The sequence below is a fragment of the Rattus norvegicus genome, chromosome 3 (genome assembly GCF_021556685.1).
Source record: "Rattus norvegicus strain SHRSP/BbbUtx chromosome 3, alternate assembly SHRSP_T2T, whole genome shotgun sequence".
Lineage (NCBI taxonomy): Eukaryota > Metazoa > Chordata > Mammalia > Rodentia > Muridae > Rattus > Rattus norvegicus.
In genome coordinates this window covers 114216461-114241930 of record NC_141536.1, presented here as the reverse complement: position 1 = coordinate 114241930, position 25470 = coordinate 114216461, and the positions used below count along the sequence as shown (strand labels likewise).

The following is a 25470-nucleotide window of genomic DNA, read 5'->3' as shown; positions in this document are numbered from 1 at the left end:
AGGTTTCTGCCCTGACTTCCAAACTTCCAAGTTGCTTTTTTCAGTCATGGTATTCATTAGAGCAATAGGAAACAAAAACAAAAACAAAAAAACAAAAACAAAACAAAACAAAAAACCAAGGACAGCTACCAAACAAGTCAGTGACAGGCTCAAAACCAAAGTCTATTTAGAGAATAGGTAGGTAAACAATAGATACCTAATTTCCAATTTCCCATCCTCCCCCTGAGGGATGAGGAACTACTCAGAGCACCAGAAGAAAGTACAGTGTATGAGGAGTCACACATGGTGTCTTACAGCAGTAATTCCAACATTCTGGGAGTTTGAAGTAGAAGGATCAAGAGTTTAAAGCCAGCCTATACTATATAAGATCTTCTCAAAACAAACAAAAAGATACAAGAAAAATCCAAACAAGAACAATGAAACTCATGAGAGAGCACTTTCTATACAAAGTGTTAGAAGAGGAGGGTGTGACTGTGGCTATGACAAGCCTATGTGAGGTAGTAGCCCTCTCTTTCCCCACCTAACTGCCCCACAACTAAGTTTTTTTGGCCAGATCTTATGGCCTTGAATATTTTGGTTTTATCACTACTTTTGTCACCTAGGCCTTGATCCTCCTGTCTCAGCCCCTGCACCCACTACTGAAATTACAGGTGTGCATTACCAACCTAGCCATTTATCACTACTGAACAAAACAATGTAAATACATCAATGTACACTGTAAGGCATCAAAGTGAGTCTTAAAAACTCTTCTCTGGGTTAAAAAAAAAAAAAAATCCTTTCTAGAACCCAGAAGGTTCTAGGAAGGTGTTTTTTCTTATACCTTCAAATCTTACTTAGAGGCCAAAATGAAATAGGAAGAATTTTCAAATTTCCCCCAACATGCATACAAAAAGTATCAGCTCTCCTGTTGCACTTAAGACAGAAAAAACCCAATTCGTTCAGCTCAGATTGAGGCCTGCCCACTATGCATACCCCCACTTACCACTAGAAACCATCCAACTGACACAGTATCGAGGGAACACAGTTTGTGGATTGTCACTGTATGTCAGTAAGTAGTCAAAGCCATTCTGGAAAAGAAAAATAGCAAAGATGAGGACCACAGCAACCTCTACATCCAGTACCGAAGAAGTGCAGTATCTTATGTGAAAAAATTCACAGCAAGGCAGACGCTGCTCTTTACAGACAGGTCCTTTACTGTCTTGATCCCAGTAAATGCTCAAACCAATAGGGAGGTTTTCTGTGCCTGAATCATGACAAGCATCTTCATTCAGCCTCATCCAACATACATGTTAGAGAGTTCTATGGGACCAGCCTTAATAAAAATTGTGGCACTCAGTCTCTAACAGTTTTCTAGCCAAAACAGTAAATACACATTGTTGTATTTTGGTGTTAGAGAAGGAAGCCTCAGATGAACTCAAGATTATTCTGTGCCTTTTTTTCTTTTATAATCCAGTCATGCGTCCTTACTAATGTCACTGTCCTAAATTTTAGCCAGGACTACAATATTTGCTCCTGAAGATCTTCCCAGCAAATCTTTAAACACGAGGTAGCCTTGAGGACCCAATATAGATGCCCTATGTTTACAACTTAAAGACCTCACCTTCTCCTTCTGCTCTTAGTGCTAATAATAACTGTTTAAAGAACACTCTGCAGTTGGAGCTCCCTTAGGTCCTTGCAGCTCCACAATATGCCACCCTTTTCCATTTTACAGATGACCAGCTTAGACACTCAAGTGAGAAAGAAAAATCTAACCACCGAGCCTACACACCTACGTTGGTTCATACCTAATACCAAAAAGGACCCAAGATTGTTGAGGTGATTAAAGTGCCCTGATCTTGCTGGGTACGGTGGCAGGCAGAGGCAGGAGACTAGGCTACAAAGCAAACAAAACAATACCATAAGAGAAACCTGAAACAGCTTTATTCTATATGAGGAAATAAAGAACAAATGTTCTAGCCATGCTTTAAGAGCAGAGGCATCAAGACTCTGGTCTAATAACAGCAACCTAGGTCCCCGCCTTGCTCAAAGTACACTATTAAGTTGTTGCTCATTTCTTAGCATATACTTGAATGCCTGTTGTGTCTGGCACTTTGCTAGGTGCTGCATAACAAACATATCTAGTCCTTGCTCTCAAGAGCTTCTGATTATGAAAATAAAGTATCCTGGCTGGAACTGCACTTCAGTGGTAAAGCCTTTGCCTCAAATATGAGACCTTGGGTTCAATCCTCAGTACTTAGGGAATAAATGAAAGATTTCCTAATAGAAATTCATAGTGAGACTGTAGAAATATGCACAAGGAGGTAAAAGCCAACCTTTGGAACATGACCAGAGCAACCACAAAGACTGCTTACATGACAAAATGAGCTCCTGCAAATAAAACTCTTAAGTTATTCCATCTGCGGGATAGAGAAATGGCTCAGCAGATAAGAACACTCATTGCTCTAGCAGAGGACAGGGGTTCAATTCCCAGCACTCACATGGTGGCTCATAACTATTTATAATTCTGTTTTTAAAGAATCTGACACCCTCTTCTAGTCTCCAAGAGTGCAACATGCACATAGTACACAAATATACAAGCAGGCATGCCCATACACACTTAATTTAAAAAGCAATTATCTCAAAATCCCAAAGTTGAAAATTAACAACGAAAATTAAAGCAAATCTAAAAAGACCAATAAGTAAAAGGAAAAGAGACAGAAATTGTAAAATTATGATCTTTTTTCAATATTGAGATCTGCTCAGAGTTTAGCCCAAATAAACAGGACATCGTAGGCCCTTCTTACCTCCAGCTGATGGCTGTTTGTTTCAGAACTGAGAACTGGGAAGTTACAGGTTGCCTGCCATGTAATAAGAGCTCACAATCACAGCGGACAACTGTCTGTAAATCCAGTTCCAGAGGATCTGATACCCTCACACCAATGCACATAAAATAAAATAGATTATTTTAAAAAAGATTGGCAACCTTAGTCTTTCCAAGGCAGGTACATGATCCTCCCACCCACAATAAATGAATAAATATTAAAAAAGGTAATAAAGGGGGGTTGGCGATTTAGCTCAGTGGTAGAGCGCTTGCCTAGCAAACGCAAGGCCCTGGGTTCGGTCCCCAGCTCCGAAAAAAAAAGAAAAAGAAAAAGAAAAAAAAGGTAATAAAGGCTGGAGAAATGGCTCAGTGGTTAAGAGCACTTGCAGAGACCCAGGTTTAATTCCCAGCACCTACATGGTAGTTTACAACCACTTGAGTCACATGTCTCAGGGGATCCAACAAACTCTTCTGACTTTGATAGCACCAGGACACATAGGTGGCATGCTGACATAAATGTAAGGCAAAACATTCATTCACATAAAATAAAAAATTTTTACAATTCTCAAGTGGTTCTCTGTTGGCAAGTTGTCATTTAAAACTAACCACCACACAAAGACACAATTCAAAAGTAGTATAAAAAATTAAGCATGCCAGGAAGTGGTGTACACCTTTAATCCCTTAGGGGGTAAGGGCTGGGGCAAAGGCAAAGGCAGAGGTAGGGGTGGGTGTGAGGGGAGGAACAGAGGCAGGTGAATCTCTGTGAGTTCAAGGCTAGCCTGGTCTACAGAGTGAATTCCAGGGTAGCCAGGTCTACCAGAGAAAACCCTGACTTGGGGGGAAAAATTAGGCAAAATTTCAGGGCAGACGGTGGATTATAAGCTTCTTATCCCATGTGACTCTATGAGTGAAGTCAGGTAAGAAAGGACAGACCACATTCCAAAGAGAGAAACAGGGTCATGTCAGGAATCACAAACTGAACAACAGAGGAACTATACAGTTACGTAAGGAAAGAGCCAACAGCTCTAATAGACTTCTCCCTTGTAGGGAAGGAGGAAAGAGGGAGCCAAAGCCATAAAGCAGCTCTTACCACAACAAACTGATGGACCCAGTCATAGGACCAAAAGTAGATAAGGACATTAGCAAAAAAGAAAACCCTACACCACTCTCCACTTTTATTCAATATACTGTTCAAAGTGTTATCTAGCAGTAAGACAAGACAAAGAAAAAAAAGGATACAAATACAAATAGATACAAATAGAAAAGGACAACAGAAGATAAAAACACATTAATGTTTATGAACTAGTAAAAACGGCTACATGGAGCTGAGTTAGCTCAGAGAGGAAGACTCAATTTAGATCTCCAACACCCATGTAAAAAAGTTCCCATGTGCCTGTAACCACAGTGTTAAAAGGTGAGATGGGAAGGTGGGCAAAGATAAGAGAATCACTGGGACTTGCTGGCCAGTCAGCCTACCAAAAGGTCTGAGTTCAATGAAAGGCCCTGTTTCAAGGAAACAGGAAAGAGTGATAGAGGAAAATACCTGGGCACAAAGAGGAGTGGTAGAGCTAGCACAGTTTCTGACTTTAAGTCTTACTACGAAGCCCTATGAACAACAAAAAACATGGTACTAGTACAAGAACAGAACAAAAGACTTACACATGCAGCTTCAACAAAAGTGCCAAAAACAAAGCAATGGAGAAAAGACATCCTCTGTTAGGAAAACTGGATACCCACATGTGCAAGAATGAAACTAAGACCTCAGGTCTCACCCTACCTCAAAATAACAACAACAAGAAAACCTTGAAACTCTGAAAGTACTAGAAGACAATCTAAGACACGACCATGAGCAAGAACTCTCTAAATAAAACCCCAACAGATCAGAAAATAGTAAGAATTGACAAATGACAAAAATGCACGTACCCATGCACATTTGTAATCCTGACCCTCAGGAGGCTGAGGCAAGAGGCCTGCCGGTTTGATGTCAGCCTGGAATGCATATCAAGTTTCAAGGCAGCCTGGCCTGGGCTATATAATGAGACTATCTCAAAAAAACAGATAACAACAATAAAGTCATCTGTGACCTTTAGAATTCTATAAAACTCAGAAATTATTTATTTTAAAGATTTATTTAAGGGGCTGGGGATCTAGCTCAGTGGTAGAGCGCTTGCCAAGCAAGCACAAGGCACTGGGTTCGGTCCCCAGCTCCGGAAAAAAAAAAAAAAAAAGAAAAAGAAAAAAAATTTATTTATTTAAATCTTTATTTTTAAAGAGTTACATTTTCTAGACACCTTTAAAACAGGCAATGAGAGCAGGGCTCACAGTGTACCTAGCAAGTTTCAGCTAATTCTAATGCATACTTTGCCCCAGCTCTTATTCTATGTCTGAGTATTCCACTTGTATGTTCTATATAAGCACATGTGTGCCTGGTGTCCATGGAGATAAAAAAGCACCAGATCTCTCTGAACTGGAGATATGGACACTTGTGAACCACCTTGTGGGTATGAGAATCAAAACTGGGTTCTCTGCAAGAGCAATACTTTTTTTTTTTTTTAAAGGCATTTGAGAAAGGATTTTCTCAGAAACCCACCTGCCTCTGCCTCCCAAGTGCTGGGATTAAAGGTGTGCATCACCACTGCCTGACACAGTGCTCTGAATCACTGAGCCATCTCTCCAGCCCACAAACCATAAATTTTCCAGCCCCCACTGAAACAATCAGGAAGTAAAACCAGGGCCCACAATATACACGTTCCAGCTGACTCTAATGCACATTCTGGCAAATCCTCTCACCAGTTCAGACAAAGGCATTTCTTAAAAAAATGTTAAAGCTTCAATACTCATCTCTCACAAGGTAATACTCACCTCATCAAATGACTTGTGAGGACGGATAACCATTTGGGATTCATAAGATCTGACCCTGACAAACTCTGGAGACTCTGGTACACTGGGGTGTTCCACTGCACTGTAAAGAGAGGGGGGGGATGACTATCCTGGAACTAACCAATGGTGAGGCAAGGATAAGCAGGGGTGGGGAGTAGGCACAACTGTAGAACTGTCTCAACAAAACCAAGCAGTTAATGAGATGAATGAACACAACCCAGGTTGTACTCATGAAATATAAAAGTTTCTCTGATATTATAACTATTGTATGGCTTACAGGCTATATTTCTGGTCCTACCTACATTAAGAAATTCAAAACATTTAAATAAAACTTTTTTTTTCTTTTCTTTTTTTCGGAGCTGGGGACCGAACCCAGGGCCTTGCTCTACCACTGAGCTAAATCCCCAACCCCCAAAATAAAACTTATTATTATTGGTCTCAACCTCTTTTGGGTTGGGAAGGGAGTCAAAAATCCTTACACAGAGGTCATCTAAGACTATTGGAAAACACAGATATTTACATTACAATTGATAATAGCAAAATTACAGTTAAGAAGTAACAACGAAAATAATTTTCTGGTTAAGGGTTACCATAACATGAGGAACTGTTATGTTAGAGCATTATTAGGAAGATTGAGAATCAATAACTCATCAATAACTACCATGCTTTCTCAGTATGAATAAGGCTCTAGGTTCTACCCTAGATACCCACTCCCAGCCTGCAAAGTCTCCCTGGTGGTTCACAGCCTATTACCTGAGCAGGGATGCACGGGCACTGGCTGCTAGAAGTCTGTAGGGAACTCAGAAGGCCAGAGCCAAGGTACAGTTGGATGAGGCAGAGCTAGTGGAGCTTAACAAGCACTCCAGCAGTTATACATACCGTGACACCAGGACCATCACATTGTTTTCCTGATCCACGCTATACCGCCGAACATAAACATAATCCCGAGAGTACATTGGATACTAAAACAGGAAGTGAGGCAAGATTAGTGTTCTGCATCACAGACTTGACAGGAATAAAACTAAAGTAAAAATACTTACAGGAAAATGTGTTACCCAATGAAGAACCTCAGAACCACTGACGGCATCTCTCTCAATCACCTCTAGCTTGATCACAAGGGCATCCCATTTTTTCCTGTACTCTGTATCCAGCTGAAAAAGAGAAGATCCAAAACAGAGATGCAGAAGTTTCTCTGGGAGGTTGGATCTCTGACTTAAGAGACATTATGGAGAAATACTAATTTGACTTAACAGTACCAACATGTAAGAGGCCTGGCTGTTTATTAGATGATTTTCACATACAGTAAGATTCTCACTTGCACTGAGGGAGATTCTGTGTCTGTGTGTATGGGTGTAAATGTTCATGTATGTGCCTGTTCATGTGTAGGCCAGAGGTCAATGCTGGATGTCTTCTACCACTCTCTACTTTATTAAGACAGGCTCTCTCACTGAGCCTGAGGCACACTGGTTTGACTGGTCTGGCTGGCAAGCAATCTCGGTGGATTCATCTAACCCTGCCTAACCAGTGCTAGGATTACGTACAGACACACGCTGCCAAACTCAGTTTCTACACGGGTGACACAGGGATCTGAACTCAAGCTTAATCAGCAAGCACCTTACCCACTGAATAATTCCCCCAGTCCCTGAGGGAATCTTTTTTTCTAATTTTTATGTGTATGGTATTTTGCCTGCATGCTTGCCTGGTGCCCATAGAGGCCAGATGATGCTGGACTCCCTAAGACTGAAATTATAGATAGTTGTGAGCCACCACGTGGGTGCTGGAAACCTGGGTTCACCATGAGAACAAACAGTGCTCTCAACCACTCAGCCACTTCTCCAGCCCCCTTCAAAGGAGTCTTAAAAATACAACCAGACACTGGTGGCACACACCTGTAAATATCAGCAATCCAAGAAGCAGAGACAAGGATCAAAAGTTCACTTACATACCGAACTTACATAGGGAGACCTGTCTCAAAAAAACCAAAAGACTGAAGTTGCAGCTCAATAGTTAGATTATTTGTCTAGCAAGTTTTGTTTATGTTCAGTTCTCATTTTAATCTCAGTTTAATTAATTAATTAAAAATGTCTGTGGAAAGAGGGTAATGAGATGACTCCGTGAGTAAAAATGTTTGCCACCCATTCTAGTTAGTTTTGTTTGACACAGTCTGGAATCACCTGAGAAAGGGATGTCCAGATAAGACTGGCCTGTGAGCCTGTCTAAAGAGGACTGTCTTGATTGTTAATTGATATAGGTGGATCTAGCCCACTATGGACAGTACTATTTCACAGAAAGGTGTGTTGAGGTAACCTTTTTTACACTCTATGAAGGAATGCCTCTGTATTTTCTTTTTTTCTTAAAGATTTATTTATTTATTATGCATTATATACACAGCATTCCACCTGCTTGTACACCTGCAGGCCAGAAGAGGGCACCAGATCTCATTATAGATGGTTGTGAGCCACCATGTGGTTGCTGGGAATTGAACTCAGGTCCTCTGGAAGAGTTCACAGTGCTCTTAAAATCTGAGCTATGTCTCCAGCCTTGTCTCTGTATTTTCTTTCTTTCTTTCTTTCTTTTTTAAATAGGAGTACCCTGTAGCTGTCTTCACACATACCAGAGGGTATCAGTTTCCATTACAGATGATTGTGAGCCACCATGTGGTTGCTGGGAATTGAACTCAGGACCTCTGGAAGAGCAGTCTGTGCTCTTAACTACTGAGCCATCTCTCCAGCCTTGTCTCTGTATTTTCAATGGTTAATTCTGTACCGGGAGAGAGCTAATGCTGGCAGAAAATTGGTATTGTCATTTCTATGGTACACAACCAGCCTTCTACTCAGATGCTTGAAGGTCAGACAGTCCTTTCTGCCTAGAAGCAATCTAGAATTGTTATCAGGTTTGTTGCACTGATGACTGGTTGCAATAAAGAGCTGATGGCCAATGGCTGGGCAGGAAATAGGGGGCAGAACTTGGGGGTGGGATGGCGGAGACAGACAGAGACAGAGAGAGGTGGGGCACACTGGGAAAAGAAAGCAGATGTAGATTTGAAAGTGTACGTGGAGGGAACAGACGTGTACCACAGTGGAGAGAAAGGTATAGAGCTAGCCATATAGCAAGTCATTGGCTAGATAGTCAGGTTAAGGTAGATAAGACCCAATCAGTTATGCCAGCCTGCAGGCTCTATCACTCTCCACGGCCCCAGAAGCTTACCATACTACATGCACAGAAGTGGCCACATACACACAGACAGTATGTGCACACAGGTACTGGGCTACTTCTATTCTTTAAGTGCAGTGCCATTGGGCAACCTGCCAATGCTCATGCTAGCTGAAAAGCTGCCCTAGCAAAAAGCCTAAGCTTTGAACTGTAATAAACTTCTCATGACATTCTTTATACCGCTGGTGAGCTGGAGAAAGTCCATTATAAAAGTGGCCTTGGACTATACAAAAAGCAGTCTATGTCCATGGCACAGCTCTCTGCACAAAGGACAGACTGGGTTTGCCTGCAATTTTATACCTATTAGACCTGGGTTCCAGACACTTTCCAAAAGTTGATTTCTCTTTCCTGTTAGCAGCCTGTGCTTTCCCATCCCCAGTAGTGGAAGATAATACACTACGTCCTGAATGTATTCAAAGTAGTGAGAAGATCATGAAAAAATTTACAAGGGAGAGGAACTGTTCAGAGAACTATAACACACTATACTCTCAAATATGCAAATGTCAATTCTCATCTGAAGGGAATGGAATAAATAAAAACATTGTGTTCCCTATAATGGTTTAAAAAAAAAAAACAGACAAACGACATCAATCTTCAGAAGTTCCTCCTCCTCTCTACCAGCACAGTTGAGAGTCTACTAACACCCTGCTGAATCTTAACATCATCTTTGGAATCTCCTGATGGCCTTGTGTTGGACTTTTTAAATGCTTAGCTACTAAATGATTTTGTTTTAATGGATTTATTTGCTGTATTTTTTTCCATAGATTTTTTTTTGGGGGGGGGGGTGCAGGGAACAGTTTCAAATTAGGAAAGCAAGAAGTACTCTTTTTTCTTTTTTCTTTTTTTCGGAGCTGGGGACTGAACCCAGGGCCTTGCGCTTGCTAGGCAAGCGCTCTACCACTGAGCTAAATCCCCAACCCCTTTTTTCTTTTTTTTTTAAGTAAGGTTTTACCATGTAGTAACTTTAGCTAGTCTAGGTTGACAGGGTTAGCTATAACTTGTGGTGGTCCTCCTAAATGTTGGGATTACATGCCTGCACCACTGCCTACCCAGTATTGATATATCATTGACTATGGTACAGAGTTCATTGTATGTGTGGGTTTTGACAAGTGTCTAGAATGACCTAAATTTGAATTCATATAGTATGTTACCTTTCAGATTGGCTTTTATCTAGCAATATTCATGGTTTTAAAAAGGAAAGAAAGAAAAAGAAAACATGAGCCTGTCAATGAGCAAATAAACAGTATTCTTCCATAGTTCCTGTCCCAACTTCTCTCAGTTATTGATTATAACCTATAAACTGAAATAAACTCTTTTGGTCAGTCACAGCAACAGAAAGAAACTAAAACCATGCCTGACTATATAAGCCTAACAACCTGAATTCAATACATAAAACCCACAGAAAGGTAAAAGAGAAGCAACTCTGCAGAGTTGTCCCTGGCTTCCACACATGTACCCACAGCCCCACACACAATAATAAAACTTAAAAAGAAGAAAAGAAAATTTCTGGAGAAAATACAACAGATAACATGTAAAGATATGATAATTCTAAATTAAACAGAAAAAAGTTTCAAAGTATGAGCAGACATCTGATGTACAGAAATTCAACAAGCATTTCTCATTTTCTTTCATATCAAGGAACTAAGGAACTTCAAATACAGACATTGTATGCATCAAAGCCAAACAGCACTGACAAAATCTAGTGCCTAGGACAAAGTAATATACTGTTGTTGCAGTTCTGCAGATTCAACCCAGGACATCCTGCACAAACTATGTAATGTTCTATTTCCCAGTCTTGTTTTTACTTCAGACAGTCTCACTGAGTTGACCAAGTTGGTCTTGAATGCACCATGTACCAGGAAGGCTTCAGTCTCCCAAATAGCTGGGATTATAGGCCTGTTGGGAATTAGTTCTAATGCTTTGATTTAATCTGGAATCTGTGTGTCCAAACACTGAAGGTCTTTATCTCCAATTGGTTTTGATCATCAATAAAGATGCCAATGGCCAATGGGTAAAGGGAGACAGGGTGGGACCTTTAGATTTGTGTGGGCTAGGAACTGGGAAAAAAGAGACAGAGAATTGGCATGACTTGGGGAAGGATGGGATGTAGGAGCTGCAGGAGAGAAGGCCAGTCATGTGAGAATTTGGTGGCCACTGGCTACTTCCCCAATTGGGTTTGGGGTAGTAGGGGAAGGTTTAGGAGTGCCCAGCCTTTGAGGTAGCCAAGGCATTTTAAAATTAACTGGTGTATATGTGTGTGTACATTAGAGGGGCGGGGGGGGGGGGGGGGGGGGGAGTGTCTTCCATTCGAGAATCCAGATAGCTCCTGGCTAAAAGCACACAACCCACTGGGACCCAAAGCGGTATAGTTAAACTCACCGCTACACAGACCCATTCCAACAGGCTTGGCTTTAGTGGGTATTATAAATCAACAAACTAGTTATTGAAAGCTTGGCAAAAATCACAAAAATTGACGGCAGAGGAAAAGAGGAACACTTACACATTACTAGTGGAATTATACACCGGTGTTAGTAGATTAGGAAAACCAGTATGGAGGTTTATCAGAAAAATTAAAAACAGAACTACCATATGACCTAGTCATACTGCTGGGCATACCTATACACTCTGTATCTTATTATAGATGATACTGTGGCACCATTCATAAAAGAAAGGAAATTAAACCAAATGAATGAATAGTAAACATGTGGTACTTGTATACAATGGAATTTTATTCAACTAAAAACAATGAGATTATAAAACATTCAGGAAGATGATAAATCTGGAAATTATATTAAGCAAGGTAACAGACTCAGAAGACAATGCCACATTTTCATATGCAGATCTTACATATAAGGGTGTGAGTGTAGACTTAAGTCATGAAACCAGAGAGGAGTCCAGGAAAATAGAAAAGGTGGTGATGAAAGGAGAGGATAACAGAGCACACATGACAGGAAAGTTGCACGGGATGATTGAGGGTAGAAATATTCAAGGAGGTAGGGGTAGAGGGGAGAAGGAAATGGGGAAGAAGACTAGCAAAACAAATTATGTCTGAAAATGCCATAAAGCCTAATACTTTGTATACTTAGTTTTATATTTTGAGACTGTTGCCATAAAAATATAAAAGCAGTGGAAGTGGTACCCATGAGTTCTCGCTCCGCATGGCTCCGCAGGAAAGGAAGTTCTATGTAGCATTTTGGGATATCTCACCTTCCCCTCTCACTTGTATTGTTTTTGAGACAGAATCTCTCTATGCAGCTCTGATGTAGCTGTGTAGCTTAGGCAGGCCTCAAATTCATAGATCCATCCACCTGCCTCTGCTTCCTGAGTGCTAGAATTAAAGGTATGTGACATCACATCCAACTCTTTTATTGTTCTTAACTCATTTGTTTTAACTTGCTATGTATTTCTGACTAGCCCTGTATTTGTTATGCAATCCGGGCTTGCCTCTAACTTGCAGCAAGTCACCTGCCTCACCTTCCAAGTACTGAGATTACAGGCATTCCTGGAGTCAAAAAACTCCAAATCTGGAGAGAAAATGAACTCACCTGAACATTGAAGAACTGTCGGGGCGTCACATCTGTGTATGTTCCAAAAACTAGAACGACAAGAGGGGTGGGGGAGAGCTAGGAAGCAGCAAAGCAAGGCAGAGACGACATGTATCAAGGCAGAAGAATATGAAAAGCTTGTCATCTGGGAGAGGAAAACAAACAAGAATTTGGCAAATCTTCTTCAGTAGGGCCAGGACAGAATGGTTTAGGAAGCAAAAGGAGCAAAGCACTGTGTGCCTGGGCACCATGACACATGTGAAAGGCAGCAGGGTTTGGCTCACCTCGGTACTGGTAAAGGTGGGTGCCTGTAATTGGACGCCGCCACAGCTTGAAGTGTTTCTTATCCATCACCATTTCCCATGGTTCTTCTTTGTCTTTCGACTTTTCATTCCCTTCTGCTGGGCACTTTGTTTCGGGAGGGTGACTCTCAACTCCAGAACTCTGAAATATATTTGACACTTCCTCCAACCGTTTCATTTCATTAATGGACCTGAAAAGACAGAAATAAGCATGGTGTCCATAAAATGAAGTATCCAAAGACCTGGAAAAAGACAAGTGTGGTCGGAAATAGCATGCTGCATCAGTGAATAAAAACTGAATTAAGCATGAATACTAGCACTTGTAATTAGAATTAACTAGTTACCATTTCTAAATCTATAAAATACAGAAAATAAGTTCTTTCCTCAAGTAAGTTGTGAAAAACACTTATACAAAAGTGTTCAAGACCTGGCACATAGCCTCAAGTAACTTTAAAAAAATTTTAAAAATAATATTTATTTGGGTATTTTTATTTTTCATGCACATAATAGTATACATGAGTAGGATCCTTTATCCTGTCACTGAATTTCAAATCCAGGAGTGAGTGGTCTTAAAGCAGGTCAGAAACTAGAATTCATGCTGTGGGCAGCAAAGAGCAAAGTGAGACAGATAACAGGTATCAAGGAAGACCGAGAAGCTGAGCATTCTTCTTCTTCTTTTTTTTTTTCTTTTCTTTTTTCCGGAGCTGGGGACCGAACCCAAGGCCTTGCGCTTGCTAGCTACCACTGAGCTAAATCCCCAACCCCGAGTATTCTTCAAATATTAACCACCAAGGTTTGTGATGATGTCCTTAGATGCTCACATCCCTCTGTGACACAGGATCTCACCATGTAGGCCAGCTGACCTTGCACTACACCTTCATCTTCTTGCCTCAGCCGCCCGAGCACTGGGATTATAGCACACTCCACTAGGTAAGACTTTCTGCTCCCCTTTTTAGTAGACTGTCTTCTTCCTGTATTATTTTTCTTTCCTGTTTTCAAATTGAAATAATCTACATAGCCTAAGATGTACCCTTTGCAGTATAATTCAAAAGTTGGGTATATACTTTCAGGCAGTTCCCTCACTCCCCATTCCTGCCAGCCACAAGTCTGTCTTTATTTCCAACATCTCAAATAAATGGAATCATGGCTGGGTATGGTGGCAAGGGAGATAGAGGCAGATAGCTCTTTATAAGGCCAGCCTGGTCTACATTGGGAGTTTGAGGACAGCCAGAAATACATAATGAAACCTTGTCTCAAAAAAGCAAACCAAGCAAACAAACACACAAACAAAAATGGAATTATACATATGTCCCCTTCATTAGGCTCCCCTCACCTGGCACATTTCCAAGTTTCATCCATGTTAGATTTTATTCCTTTTCATAGCTGAACAACTTTCCATCATATAACCTTTTGTTTAGCAGATAACAGGCATTTGTGTTGTTTCCACTTTGGGGCTACCATGAATAATAACAGTTTCTATGTAGATGTGCTTTCACGTCCTTGGGTAGACTCCTAAGAATGAATCTGCTAGTTCATGGTAACAATGGTAGCTTTATGCTTACTCCTCTACCAAGGGTACTAGAGATAGATGCTAAGGCTTCATACACACTAGGCAAGCACTCTTACCAGCTGAGTTACATTCCCAGCCCCTACATTTACTTTTTTGAGGAACTCTCAAGCTACTTTTCATTTGTTTGTTTTGTTTTCTGAGACAGGATTCCTCTGTGCAGCCCTCCCTGACTGTCTTGGAACTTGCTCTGTAGACCAGGCTGAACTCAGAGATCTGCCTGTCTCCCTGCTGGGATTAAAATCATGTGCCACCACCACCCAGCTTTCTTGTTTTTAAGAGTCACTACGCTGCCTGCTGGCCTTGAACTCCTGGGTCAAGTAATCCCTTTGCCTTAACTTCCCAAGGATTACAGGTATACCTCTGCATCTGTCTCTTTAAATTGATCTTATAGGTGTGTGTGTGTGCGCGTGTGCGCGTGTGTGCGTGTGTGCGTGTGTGTATACAACTTTTAGGAATCTGTTTTCTCCTTCCACCCTATTCCTGAGGTAGTCCTGGGCTGACTCCTGAGCTTTCAGCCAAATTTCCTAACTCTGCCTCCCAGTTGCCAGTAGGAATTTTGGGTCTACAGATATGGACACATCGAGCTTTTTAAAAATGTTGTGTCTGGGGACCAAGGGATCAAGTCCATGCTGTTAGAGGCCAGAATCTCCATCCACATTTACCTTTTTAAACTCAACAATGTTTCTTTTTTTTTTTTGAGACAAGGTGCTCACTGGCTAATCTGAAACTCTGTAAACCAGGCTAGCCCTGAACTCAGATCTTTCTGCCTTTGCTTCCCGAGTGCTAGGATTAAAGGTGTGTACACCACCATGCCCAGCCTCAATGTTTTATAGGTTTCAGAGTTCTAAAAAGTCTTGTGCTTCATTCCTTAAATTTATTAAGAATTTTATCCTTTTTGATGTTGCAACTGAAATTCTGTTCATTTTCAGATTACTCATTGTTTGATTTGTTTAACCTGCAATCTTATCAGTGCTAATAGTTTTCAAAGTTTAATGATTTTTCAGAAATTCCTAAATATTTAAACGTCAATACAGTATTTGCTGCAGCTTAACTTCTTCCTGTCTGGTCTGGGTGCCTTTCATCTCTCTTTTCCCTACTTCTCTGCTATAAACTATAGTAGATTGTTCAAAGGAGGGAGTGAGAGCAGTGGCTTGTTTGTTGCTCACCTTAGAGGAAGTTTCATTCTCTCAGCATGTTGTAAGCTATTTTTAGATACCCTTTATAAATCTGAGGAATTTCCCTTCAATTCCCAATCTGTTAAGTGTGATTTTTTTTAAAGGTAATATATGTGGTTACTTTTGTTCATATTTTTATCTGTGTACCACTTGAGTGCCTGGCACCCTCAGAGGCTAGAAGGTGGCAATGGATTCCCTGGAATGATGGTTGTTAGCCATCATGTGAGTGCTGGGACTTGAACCTACATCTTCTGGAAGATCGGCAGTGGTATTAACCACCAAGTCATCTCTCCAGTCCCTATGATTTTTTTAAATTATGAAATGGGGTTAGAATTAGCCAAATATGCTACTAGTACTTGAGAGAGACAGGCAGACCTCTGAGTTTAAGGCCACTACACAGTGGAGACCTTGTCTCAGAGTGGGGTGTGTGTGTGTGTGTGTGTGTGTGTATGTGTGTGTGTGTGTGTGTTAGTGTTATATCTGTGCCGTTTTCACAAAGGCCAAGATCTAGAGCAAGTTTCAAGGATTGTGAGGTGTCCAAAGTGGATGCTGAAAACTGAATACTGGACCCCTCTGTAAAGAGAGGCATGTTCTCTTAACCATTGAGCCATCTCTCCACACCCTTCTTTTTTCTTTAAGATAGTATCATACAGCTCAGCCTAACCATAATGTGCATCTGAGGTGAACTTAAATTTATCTTCCAGCTGGGTGGTAGTGAACATCTTTTTTTTTTTTTTTTTTTTTGGACTTTTTTTTATTGGTTATTTACTTACATTTCAAATGTTATCCCCTTTCTCAATTTCCCCTCTGGAGTCCCCCATCCCTTCTCCCCCACCCCCCTGATTCTATGAGTGTTCTTCCACCCACTCCCTCCCTCCCTCCCATCTCCCTGCCGTGGCTTGTGGCTTTCCCCTATACGGGGGCATTGAGCCTTCATAGGGCCAAGGGCCTCTCCTCTCATTGATGCCCAATAAGGCTATCCTCTGCTACATATGTGGCTGGAGCCATGGGTCCCTCCATGTGTACTCTTTGGTTGGTGGTTTAGCTTCTGGGAGCTCGGGGGGGGGGGGGGGGGCGGGGGGGCGGGGGGCGGGGGTGGTGTCTGGCTGGTTGATATTGTTATTCTTCCTATGGGGTTGAAAAACCCCTTCAGCTCCTTCAGTCCTTTCTCTAACTCCTCCATTGGGGACCCCATTCTCAGTTCAATGGTTGTCTACAAGCACCTGCCGCTATATCTGTCAGGCTCTAGCAGAGCCTCTCAGGAGACAGCTATATCAGGCTCCTGTCAGCATGCACTTCTTGGCATCCACAATACTGACTGGTTTGGTGACAGTATATGGGATGAATCCCCCAGTGGAGCCATCTCCCAGCACTTGGAAGGCAGAAGCAGAGACAGCTGGATCTCTTGAGTTCAATGCCAGCCTGGTCTATAGAGTGAGTTCCTGGACAGTCAGGGCTACACAGAGAAACCCTGTCTTGAAAACAAAACAACAATAAACATATCATAATATCTCCACTTCCAGAATATTGGGACTACAGAAAGAACTGTGCTATATCATACCTGGTTATATGGTGATGGCTGTTTGCATGTTCCCTCTACCAACTGAGCTACATCCAAACTCTGTATTTTATTCAGTTAATGTGGCACATTAAATTAATTTTGTTCATGGCATAGAATCTCTTTTGTATGCTGCTAGATTTAGTCTGTTGGTACTTCTGCCTCAAGGGTTATAAAATTCCTAAAATGTGATACTACATAGTGTGGTTATATATCACTTGGTGATCAATTCACAGGTATAAACATAGATTGGTAATAAACTGGGATTACAGACATATCTATGGAGGTAAGAAGTTTTCACAAAAAAAGCACAGAGGAAATTTCTATTGTAGTTTTTCTTTGGGGAAGGAGGGTTGGTTGTTGATAGACAGGGCCTCCCTCATTCAGCTGACTTCAGACTCTTGACCCTCCCACTGCAGCATTCCAAGGGCATCCATGTCTGCTCTTATTCCTTAAATATAATATTACACTGTAGGGATAATGTTTATAGGCACAGTTGTGAAAATATGTCTCTGTCCTTCCTTGCCTGCCTAAGGCACCTTCTGATTGGTTAAAATAAAAAGTCAATGGCCTATAGCAAAAGGTAGAATAGACGGTGGGACATCCAGCAGAGAAAGAAAGAGTCAGGGGCCAGGGGTGGAAGATTGGATATATGAAACTGAGGAGAGATAACCAGCCACGTGGCAGAACTTAGATTAGCATAAATGGGATAACTGAGTTACAAGCTAGTTGGGAACAAGACTAGCTTAAGGCCTAGGCATTAATGTATAAATAAGCCTCCGTGACAGCATTCAGGAACTAGGACAGACATAGAAAAGCACAAGTTACATTATATTTAATATCGCTTATTCTTTAAATCTTTTAAATCTGAAATGCATTATGTTTTTCTTAACGTGGTACTGTAAAACTAGTCAGTGGCCCCAAGCTGGGGAGGTCAGAGGCCCTAGGGGAAATCATCTACTACTGCTTTGCTAAATGGTCAATATTTATGTTTATACCCACAGAGTAGTGTTCTCTCTGTCATGGACAGAGACATGGTGGGTGACATTTAATATAGAGACTCAAAGTGCTGAGAGGAACAATGAGTGCTCAGCCTTCAACAAGACACCTCTATCACTAGTCTTCCCTCATCTTCCTCACCTATATGCAAAGATTTTGATGCTTCTCCACCCAGTACACAAGGGCGGCTGCTGCATTGCAAGAACCTAGTAGTAAACCCATTTCTCTCAGAGCAGTGACTCCTTCCTCCTTGGAGCAGTAAACCCTTCCCCATCCAGACATGCACAAGCACACGGACACACATCTTGAAAGACCCCAGTGAATGGGGAAGAGATACAGTTGCTTATTGTGTTAAAACTACAAAAATCAAGCATACTTCCTGTCCAGACTGCCTGCTCGTATGCTTGAGGAGCAGTGCACCGTCTAGAAGAGTAAACTTTTGCCTTGCTGAGACACTTCTGTTAAAGTGGTGCTCTCTTTCTTTGCCATCCTCGACTTATTTCTAACACAAGGCTCAGGGGAGTTAAGAAATGCCGTTTTGCAACCCCATAAGGCTGGACCTCCCAGTGTAGGGGAATGTCAGGGTGGGGAAGTGGGAAGAGGTGGGTGGATGGGTGGGTGGGGAACACCCTCATAGAAGAAAGGGGAAGGGGGCTAAGATAGAGGGTTATGGATGGGAAACTGGGAAAGGGAGTGACATTTGAAATGTAAATAAAATTTAAAAATCCAATTAAAAAAAAGAGAGAAATGCTGTTTTCAACACGATGTGGCTACTGTACTCATGAACTCAAAAGAGCTGTGGTAACCTGCACAAGATCAAGCTAGGCAACATTCCAGCATGGACAGCATAGGAGCTCATGAAGCCCCACCCCTAACTGAGGAGTTACTGGCAGTTTATGCTTGCTGGAGAAAGGAGAGTCATTGTTTTCTGGAGTTGTCAGGATGTCACCACCATGTACATTAAAGCAGCACTAGCTGGACTGGATTATGAAGGAAAAGAGAACATGAAGGTACAAGTGGTATTCTATTGAGGTTCTAGACAGAATAGGACAGTAAAGAATAGATAGATATAATCAGATACAATGTATACATGTATGAAATTGTCAAAGAAAATACACAAAACAAAACATGGCTTGTATTTTATAAATAACTTTAACTAGTAAACAGAAAAGAAAACCTGCTGGTTGAGTAGGCTACACATACATAAAAGGGTATAATTCAAAAGTGAGGCCAGTCCTGGGTGTGGCCACACATACACACACGCCTGACCTGCCTTACAGTGTTTAGGGGGGCAATGAGAAGGATGGAGACTTTGAGGCCAGCTTGAGTTACACAGTGAAATCCTGTCTTTAAAAAAAAAGAATCCAGAGTCTGAGGGTGTAGCCTAGTAATAATATTAGTGTAGTATTTATAAGTCCTGGGTTTAATCCCCAGTGTTGTCTAACAAAAGACCAAGGAAAACCAGTTACTGACATACTAAAGTAAGAGTAACGTCTACAAAGTCAATGATAAAATTTCTTTTATTCTCTACAGAGATACATCACAGTATGCTTTAATAATGTATCTTTACATCTGCTCCCTTGCTAAACTATGACTGTCTTTTAACTACAGCTCCAACCCCTAGTATCTCTATGGTAAGTAGTAATAGTCAACAAATGTTTAATGAATAAACTGAATAGATAAAAATATAGAAGCAGACATCAGTAATTCAAATTATTATACTAAAACATATTAATATACTAGACTAGAAAGCCAAAAACACACCAGGAGCAATGGCACGTGCCAGTAATCTTAACATTAAGAAAACTGAAGCAAGAGGATTATAATGATCAAGGTCATTTTAGACCAAGCCAACCAGAGCTACATAAAATACTGCTTTCTCAAAAAAAAAAAAAAAAAAAAAAAAGGCGGGGGAGCAGATTATTGGCATCCTAAGACTAAATTTTCAAGCAGTTTAGCAGTCCTAGTGAGGTTTGTTGTAGTCCTGGGTCTGGTACACACTAATTGTGTGATCTGAGATTCATTTTACACTCACCTGAAAAGGGAAGACACCTCTCATTCTCCCTCTCTGTTTTTTGAGACAGGGTTTCTCTGTGTAGCTCTGGCTGTCCTGTAACTATATAGTCCAGGCTGGCCTTGAACCCAGCAATATTCCTGCTTCTGCTTCCCTAGTGCTGGAAATAAAGGTATGTTGCCACCACCATCCAGCAAGACATCTTTTCTTGAAGGTTCCTATTACTTCTAGAATTCAAAGTTACTAGATTTTAAATTTTAGATTTAGGCATAAATATTTATATTGGGAGATATTTGTCATTCTGACTACCTGAAATTCCTCCCCATTTGTGGAGAATCCAAATTGGTGGGTGCAAGCTCACACTCTACCTCTCCTTAAGCGCAGCTAATTTAGTTAAGCTCAGAACTCCTAGGAGGGCCCAGGAGGTTTAGATTACTCACCAGGGAGGGAGCAAGCCTTGACTGCTCTCTTGGCCAGTCTGTACACTAGCCTTCTTCTCAATACCCTGAACAATCAGCTAATAAGGACTAATCTAGTTAATTCCTTTGGTTTGAGTGAACAAAGATCATGTCAGTATTTGTTGCCAAGAAACTTGACCAGTACAAACGTTCTGATATAAATAGTTTCATCAAGCTTGGCGGTGGTGTTTGCTTTATTCCCAGCACTCAGGAGGCAGATCTCTGATTCAGAGGCCAGCTTGGTCTACATGTGTAGCCAGAGAGGTACACAGACAAACCTTGTACCCTGTCTGAAAAAAACAAATAAATGTTTTATCATTTTTGAAAGTTTTAAATTGGAAACTACAAAACATAATTCAACACTAGCCCTGTAATGGCCTAAGAAAAGAACTATGGGCAGTATCTTATTAATGGTAAGCAATCAGATCTTGCAGAAGACAACAAAAGCACAATCATAGCACCAATTGCCCAGAGTACAATTCCAGGCATGACTTGGCAACAAGCAAGGGCCCTGCACAGAACTAATTAAAGCATACACACACACACACACACACACACACACTCCACACACACCCTTTGAGACAGGGTCTCTCTACAGAACCTTGGCTTGGCTGTCATGGAATCTGCAATGTTGACCAGGCTGCCAGGCTGGCATCTATCTTTAGTAAAGCATTCAATTTATTTATTTATTTCCTTCCTTCTTTCTTTTTGAAAAAGGGTTTTTCTGTCCTGTAACTCACTCTATAGACCAGGCTGGCCTCAGAACTCAAGAAATCTGCCTGAGAGCTGCTTCCCAAGTGCTGGTATTAAAGGCATGTGCCATCACAGCCGGGCATTAGTAATGCATTCTTAAATAACAAGCACCATTCCTGAATATGACAAGAAGCAGAAATCTGTTTCCCCTAGTTAAATGTCTTACTAGCACCAAGGGCTCAGGCTGGGGATGCAGTTCATTTAATAAGAGTGCTTGTCTAGCATGCAAATACTCTGGGCATACAAACAGGAGAATACGATGTTCAAGGTTTACCCATATAATAAGTTCAAAGCCAGTACAGTGTACCCAATACACATCTATTATTGGAAAAGCACAATATAAATGATGGAGGAGGACTTGGCCATTACTTTCCCTGAAGAATTTCAACTTCTAAATGCTAATAAGACTGACAAAGCACACAAGAGCATAAACAATATCATAAACAGCATGTGGAGAAAGGAAATACCTCTCTCCTACAGTGTCTAATCTTGTTGAGACAGGATAAGTGTCTAAATCTTCCCACCTAAGAAGACTTAATAAGAGAGAAAAGGGCAAAAGAGATTATTCCTGAAATAGTAACAAAATCAGCTGATTAGATTAGTACAAGTATGAAGGAGAGACAGTCTCTGCTTTCCTTTCTCTAAAACAGTATTTGAAAGAGGCATGTACTGAAGAAACTGAAGACACACAATGAAAATAGAGTAAGCATGCCAACATGGGACTCAGTCAGGGTTCTGTACTTACCACAGAATGTGATCCAGGCCACCCCCAGCAAGTGGTGCAAACAACTGCTTTACCTAACCAAATCTCCTCAAATTCCACACTACTGTCCAAATTAGGGAATTGTGGCTGGGCACAGTGGAGTGTGCCTTTAATTCCAGGACTTAGGAGTCAGAGGCAGGTGGCTCTCTCTGATTTCAAGACTACACTGGTCTACATAGTGAATTCCAGGACAGCCAGAGTTACACAGTGAGAATCTGTCTCAGAATACAACTAAATTAAAAAACAAAAACAAAAACCAACCAAACAAAAACAGGATTAGAGGTTTTTTAACTACTACTGATTTGAGACATATCTTGAAATAAGCCAGTTCCTAGCATCTGTGGGGCAGCTAGTTAATGGTAAAATGACAAAGACAAATCCAACAAACCTCAAGTCCCTCTTATGTTGTTTTGATAACCTAAGGCTTTATCTGTAAGAGACACCAAAGTGATTGTGGCCATTAAGTTCCTTTAAGTCAGGCAGATTTTTCACTAGTTGGCAACACACTGAAAAGTTTGATGTATTCTAAATGCCCCCCCACAAAAAAATAAAATAAAAAGGGAAAAGACCAATTTTCCTTGTGAAAATTTACTAGAACTAGTTTCTCATTAAATAGAATTACTCAAACTTTCATAGCAGTAAACCTAACTTTTAAAAAAATGAGGTCAATGGAACATTTCCCCCTATATTTTCCTATTTCCTAACATCCTTCCTCTTTTTTGTTTCTGTAACTTACACACACACACACACACACACACACACACACACACACACACACAAACACAGAAAGAGAGAGAGAGAGAGAGAGAGAGAGAGAGAGAAAGAGAGAGAGAGAGAGAAAGAGAGAGAAAGAGAGAAAGAGAAAGAGAGAGAGAGAGCTGTATTTTTCCATGGGATTTTCACCAGTCTCACAGAACACCAGCTGGCACTAGTAATAGGTAATAGTCAGCAAAATTATTTTGCTTAAGAAGCCAACTGGATAAAAATACCAGACAAGTATTCAGAGATTTGATTTTAGTACCAGACAGATGTTGAGGGGAGGGGGAGAGAACCACCACACACTTGCCCCTAAGCCTGAGGACCTGAGTTTGATCCCAGGTTCCCACATGCCAGAAGAAACAACTACAAATTGTTTTTTGACCTCCACACAAAGGGTGTAGTGTTCAAAAGCAACACTCCCCACAGGAATAAATAAATAGATGTAATAAAAATATAAACTGAGAAAGATCTAACTTCACTTCGGCATGGTAGCTCATGCCTATAATCCCAGCACTCAAGAGGAGTGTTCCTAGTTTGAGGATAGTGTAGGTTATATGGTGACTTTCCAGCCAGCCTAGGCTATAGAGTAAGAACCTGACTGTCTGTGGGGGTTGGAGGCTGGGGGTGGGGGTGGGGACTAACTAAATTATTTCTATAGCTTATGGACCAATGATTGAAAATTTTTTTGTGGGTTGGAGAGATGGCTCAGTGGTTAAGGCACTGACTGCTCTTCCAGAGGTCCTGAGTTCAAATCCCAGCAACCACATGGTGGCTCACAACCATTTGTAATGGGATCCGATGCCTTCTTCTGTTGTGTCTGAAAACAGCTACAGTGTATATAATAAATAAATAAATCTTTAAAATTATTTTGTAAGGTTAAATAAGATTACTTGGATTACACTTGATAAGATGTACATTCATATATTCTTTTCTTTTTGAGACATACAGTCTCTCTATGTAGTCCTGGCTTTCCTAAACCTCACTATGTAGACCAGGTCAGCCTCAAACTCAGCGATCCTCCTGCCTCTGCCTCCTGAGTGTTTGGTTAAAGACAAGGGCCACCACACCCAGCATGTAAATGTTATTAAGCACCAAAAGGCTAGAAAGCAAAACTACAATCTTCTCACTAAATAGACGTAAAAGCACGTAAGAAAAGCACACGCTGCAGCTCCAGGTCGACTGCATCCAAGTTTTCTTTCCAACAAGAAAGTGTAGTGGTATACAAAAATCCCTGCACTGGGGAGCCCAAGGCAGGAGAACTACAAGTTCAAGGTTAACCTGGGCAAATAATGGACAGTTCCTACCTCAAAAACCTGAGAGGAGAGGGAACACAAAAGACTGAACAGAAGAGAACACTAAGAACTACCAAAACAGCTTCCATGCTTTAACGTTTGCATAAACAGAACTGCCTGTGATTATGACTTGAAACTGCATTTTAAAAAGTCCTCTTTGGCTGGCAGCCATACTACCTGAACACCCTTAACAGTGTTAAAAGCCATCTTTCTTGCTAGGAAGGTAGTCCCAGTTCTTGCACAATTTGCAGCTTAGCATATGGATATTACGTAGCAAATAGGTCACAATATAAACATTATTCTCAGTTTTTATTTGTTTGTTTTTCAAAACAGGGCTTCTCTGTGTAGTTCTGAAACTCTGTAGACCAGGTTGGCCTTGAACTTCTATGGTCAGCTCTGCTCTCATTTTTAACATAAGATCAAAACCAAGAAATGTAAAACAGGTTCTAGGTTCTCTCCCTGTTTAAGAAATATCTAGGGGTTGGGGATTTAGCTCAGTGGTAGAGCGCTTGCCTAGCAAGCGCAAGGCCCTGGGTCCGGTCCCCAGCTCCGAAAAAAAAAGAAAAAAAAAGAAAAAAAAAAAAGAAATATCTAGAAGAAACTTGCCTTGGTTCCTGAAATCACGGTTTAGAATGAGGTGTATGAGCTGGAAGGGTAAGGAGCACAATTTGATACTGTTTAAAAGGAATATAGAAAAGTTGTAAAAGCATTTTCCTTCTAAGATTATTTAAAATTTATAAAATCTCAGAACTATAGGTTAACAAAAATAACAATGCCAATGGGTTTTTCCACAGATAAAGCCCAATGGTACAGTATTCTAAGAGTTCTAAAGCAGCAAAAAATCTAACCTGTAAAAAATTCTTACAAGTTAGAATGTTCGGGCCACTGTTTTGTGTAAACAGACAAAATCCCTCCCAGCTTCTTGAATGTGCCAAGATACAAGTCACAATGACAGTGGGTTGTCCGCGCAAAGCCTGAGTCCCATCTGGATCGCAGTCATTTTATAAATGGCATGCTACATCACACACACACCCTTGGGCTTATTTTAAACCCTGTTTTGAATTTGCACTTTTCTGGGTATACGGATTACCCGAAAAATGATAGCCTGTATACCTCAAACATCTAATTTGTTTTTAGAATATTTTCTTTAGTGTGATACTACCCATTCGAAATCGTATCTCTTGTGAATCTTATTTTTAACCTGACAAATGGATTTAACAGGCAAGGGGGCAATAACGTGGGTTGCTAAAATGGGTTCAATCTATTGCAGCGTCACTCAAAAGACCACTGGGCAAACGGGGCACTGACAACAGGTCAGGCCCCAAGGTGCCCACCAACCACTCGCCCAGGCCCACCCCTCTCCACCGAACAGGGACGCCACTGCAGCCA

At 41.0% G+C, this 25470-nt stretch overlaps 1 protein-coding gene across 3 annotated transcripts in view; it reads right to left on the bottom strand.

The window, feature by feature from the left end:
- The window catches only part of Stard7 (StAR-related lipid transfer domain containing 7), a 28568-nt gene that overhangs the window by 2421 nt on the left and 677 nt on the right, over positions 1-25470 (bottom strand). For 2 of the 3 annotated variants that reach the window (XM_087650955.1, NM_001399278.1), the window contains 6 exon segments: positions 12723-12931; positions 12439-12488; positions 6721-6831; positions 6560-6642; positions 5663-5762; positions 983-1067 (listed from right to left, as the gene is read on the bottom strand). In XM_087650955.1, the coding sequence (XP_087507081.1) occupies positions 983-1067; positions 5663-5762; positions 6560-6642; positions 6721-6831; positions 12439-12488; positions 12723-12918 (625 nt within the window). In that variant the 5' untranslated portion in view covers positions 12919-12931. 3 annotated transcript variants of the gene reach the window in all.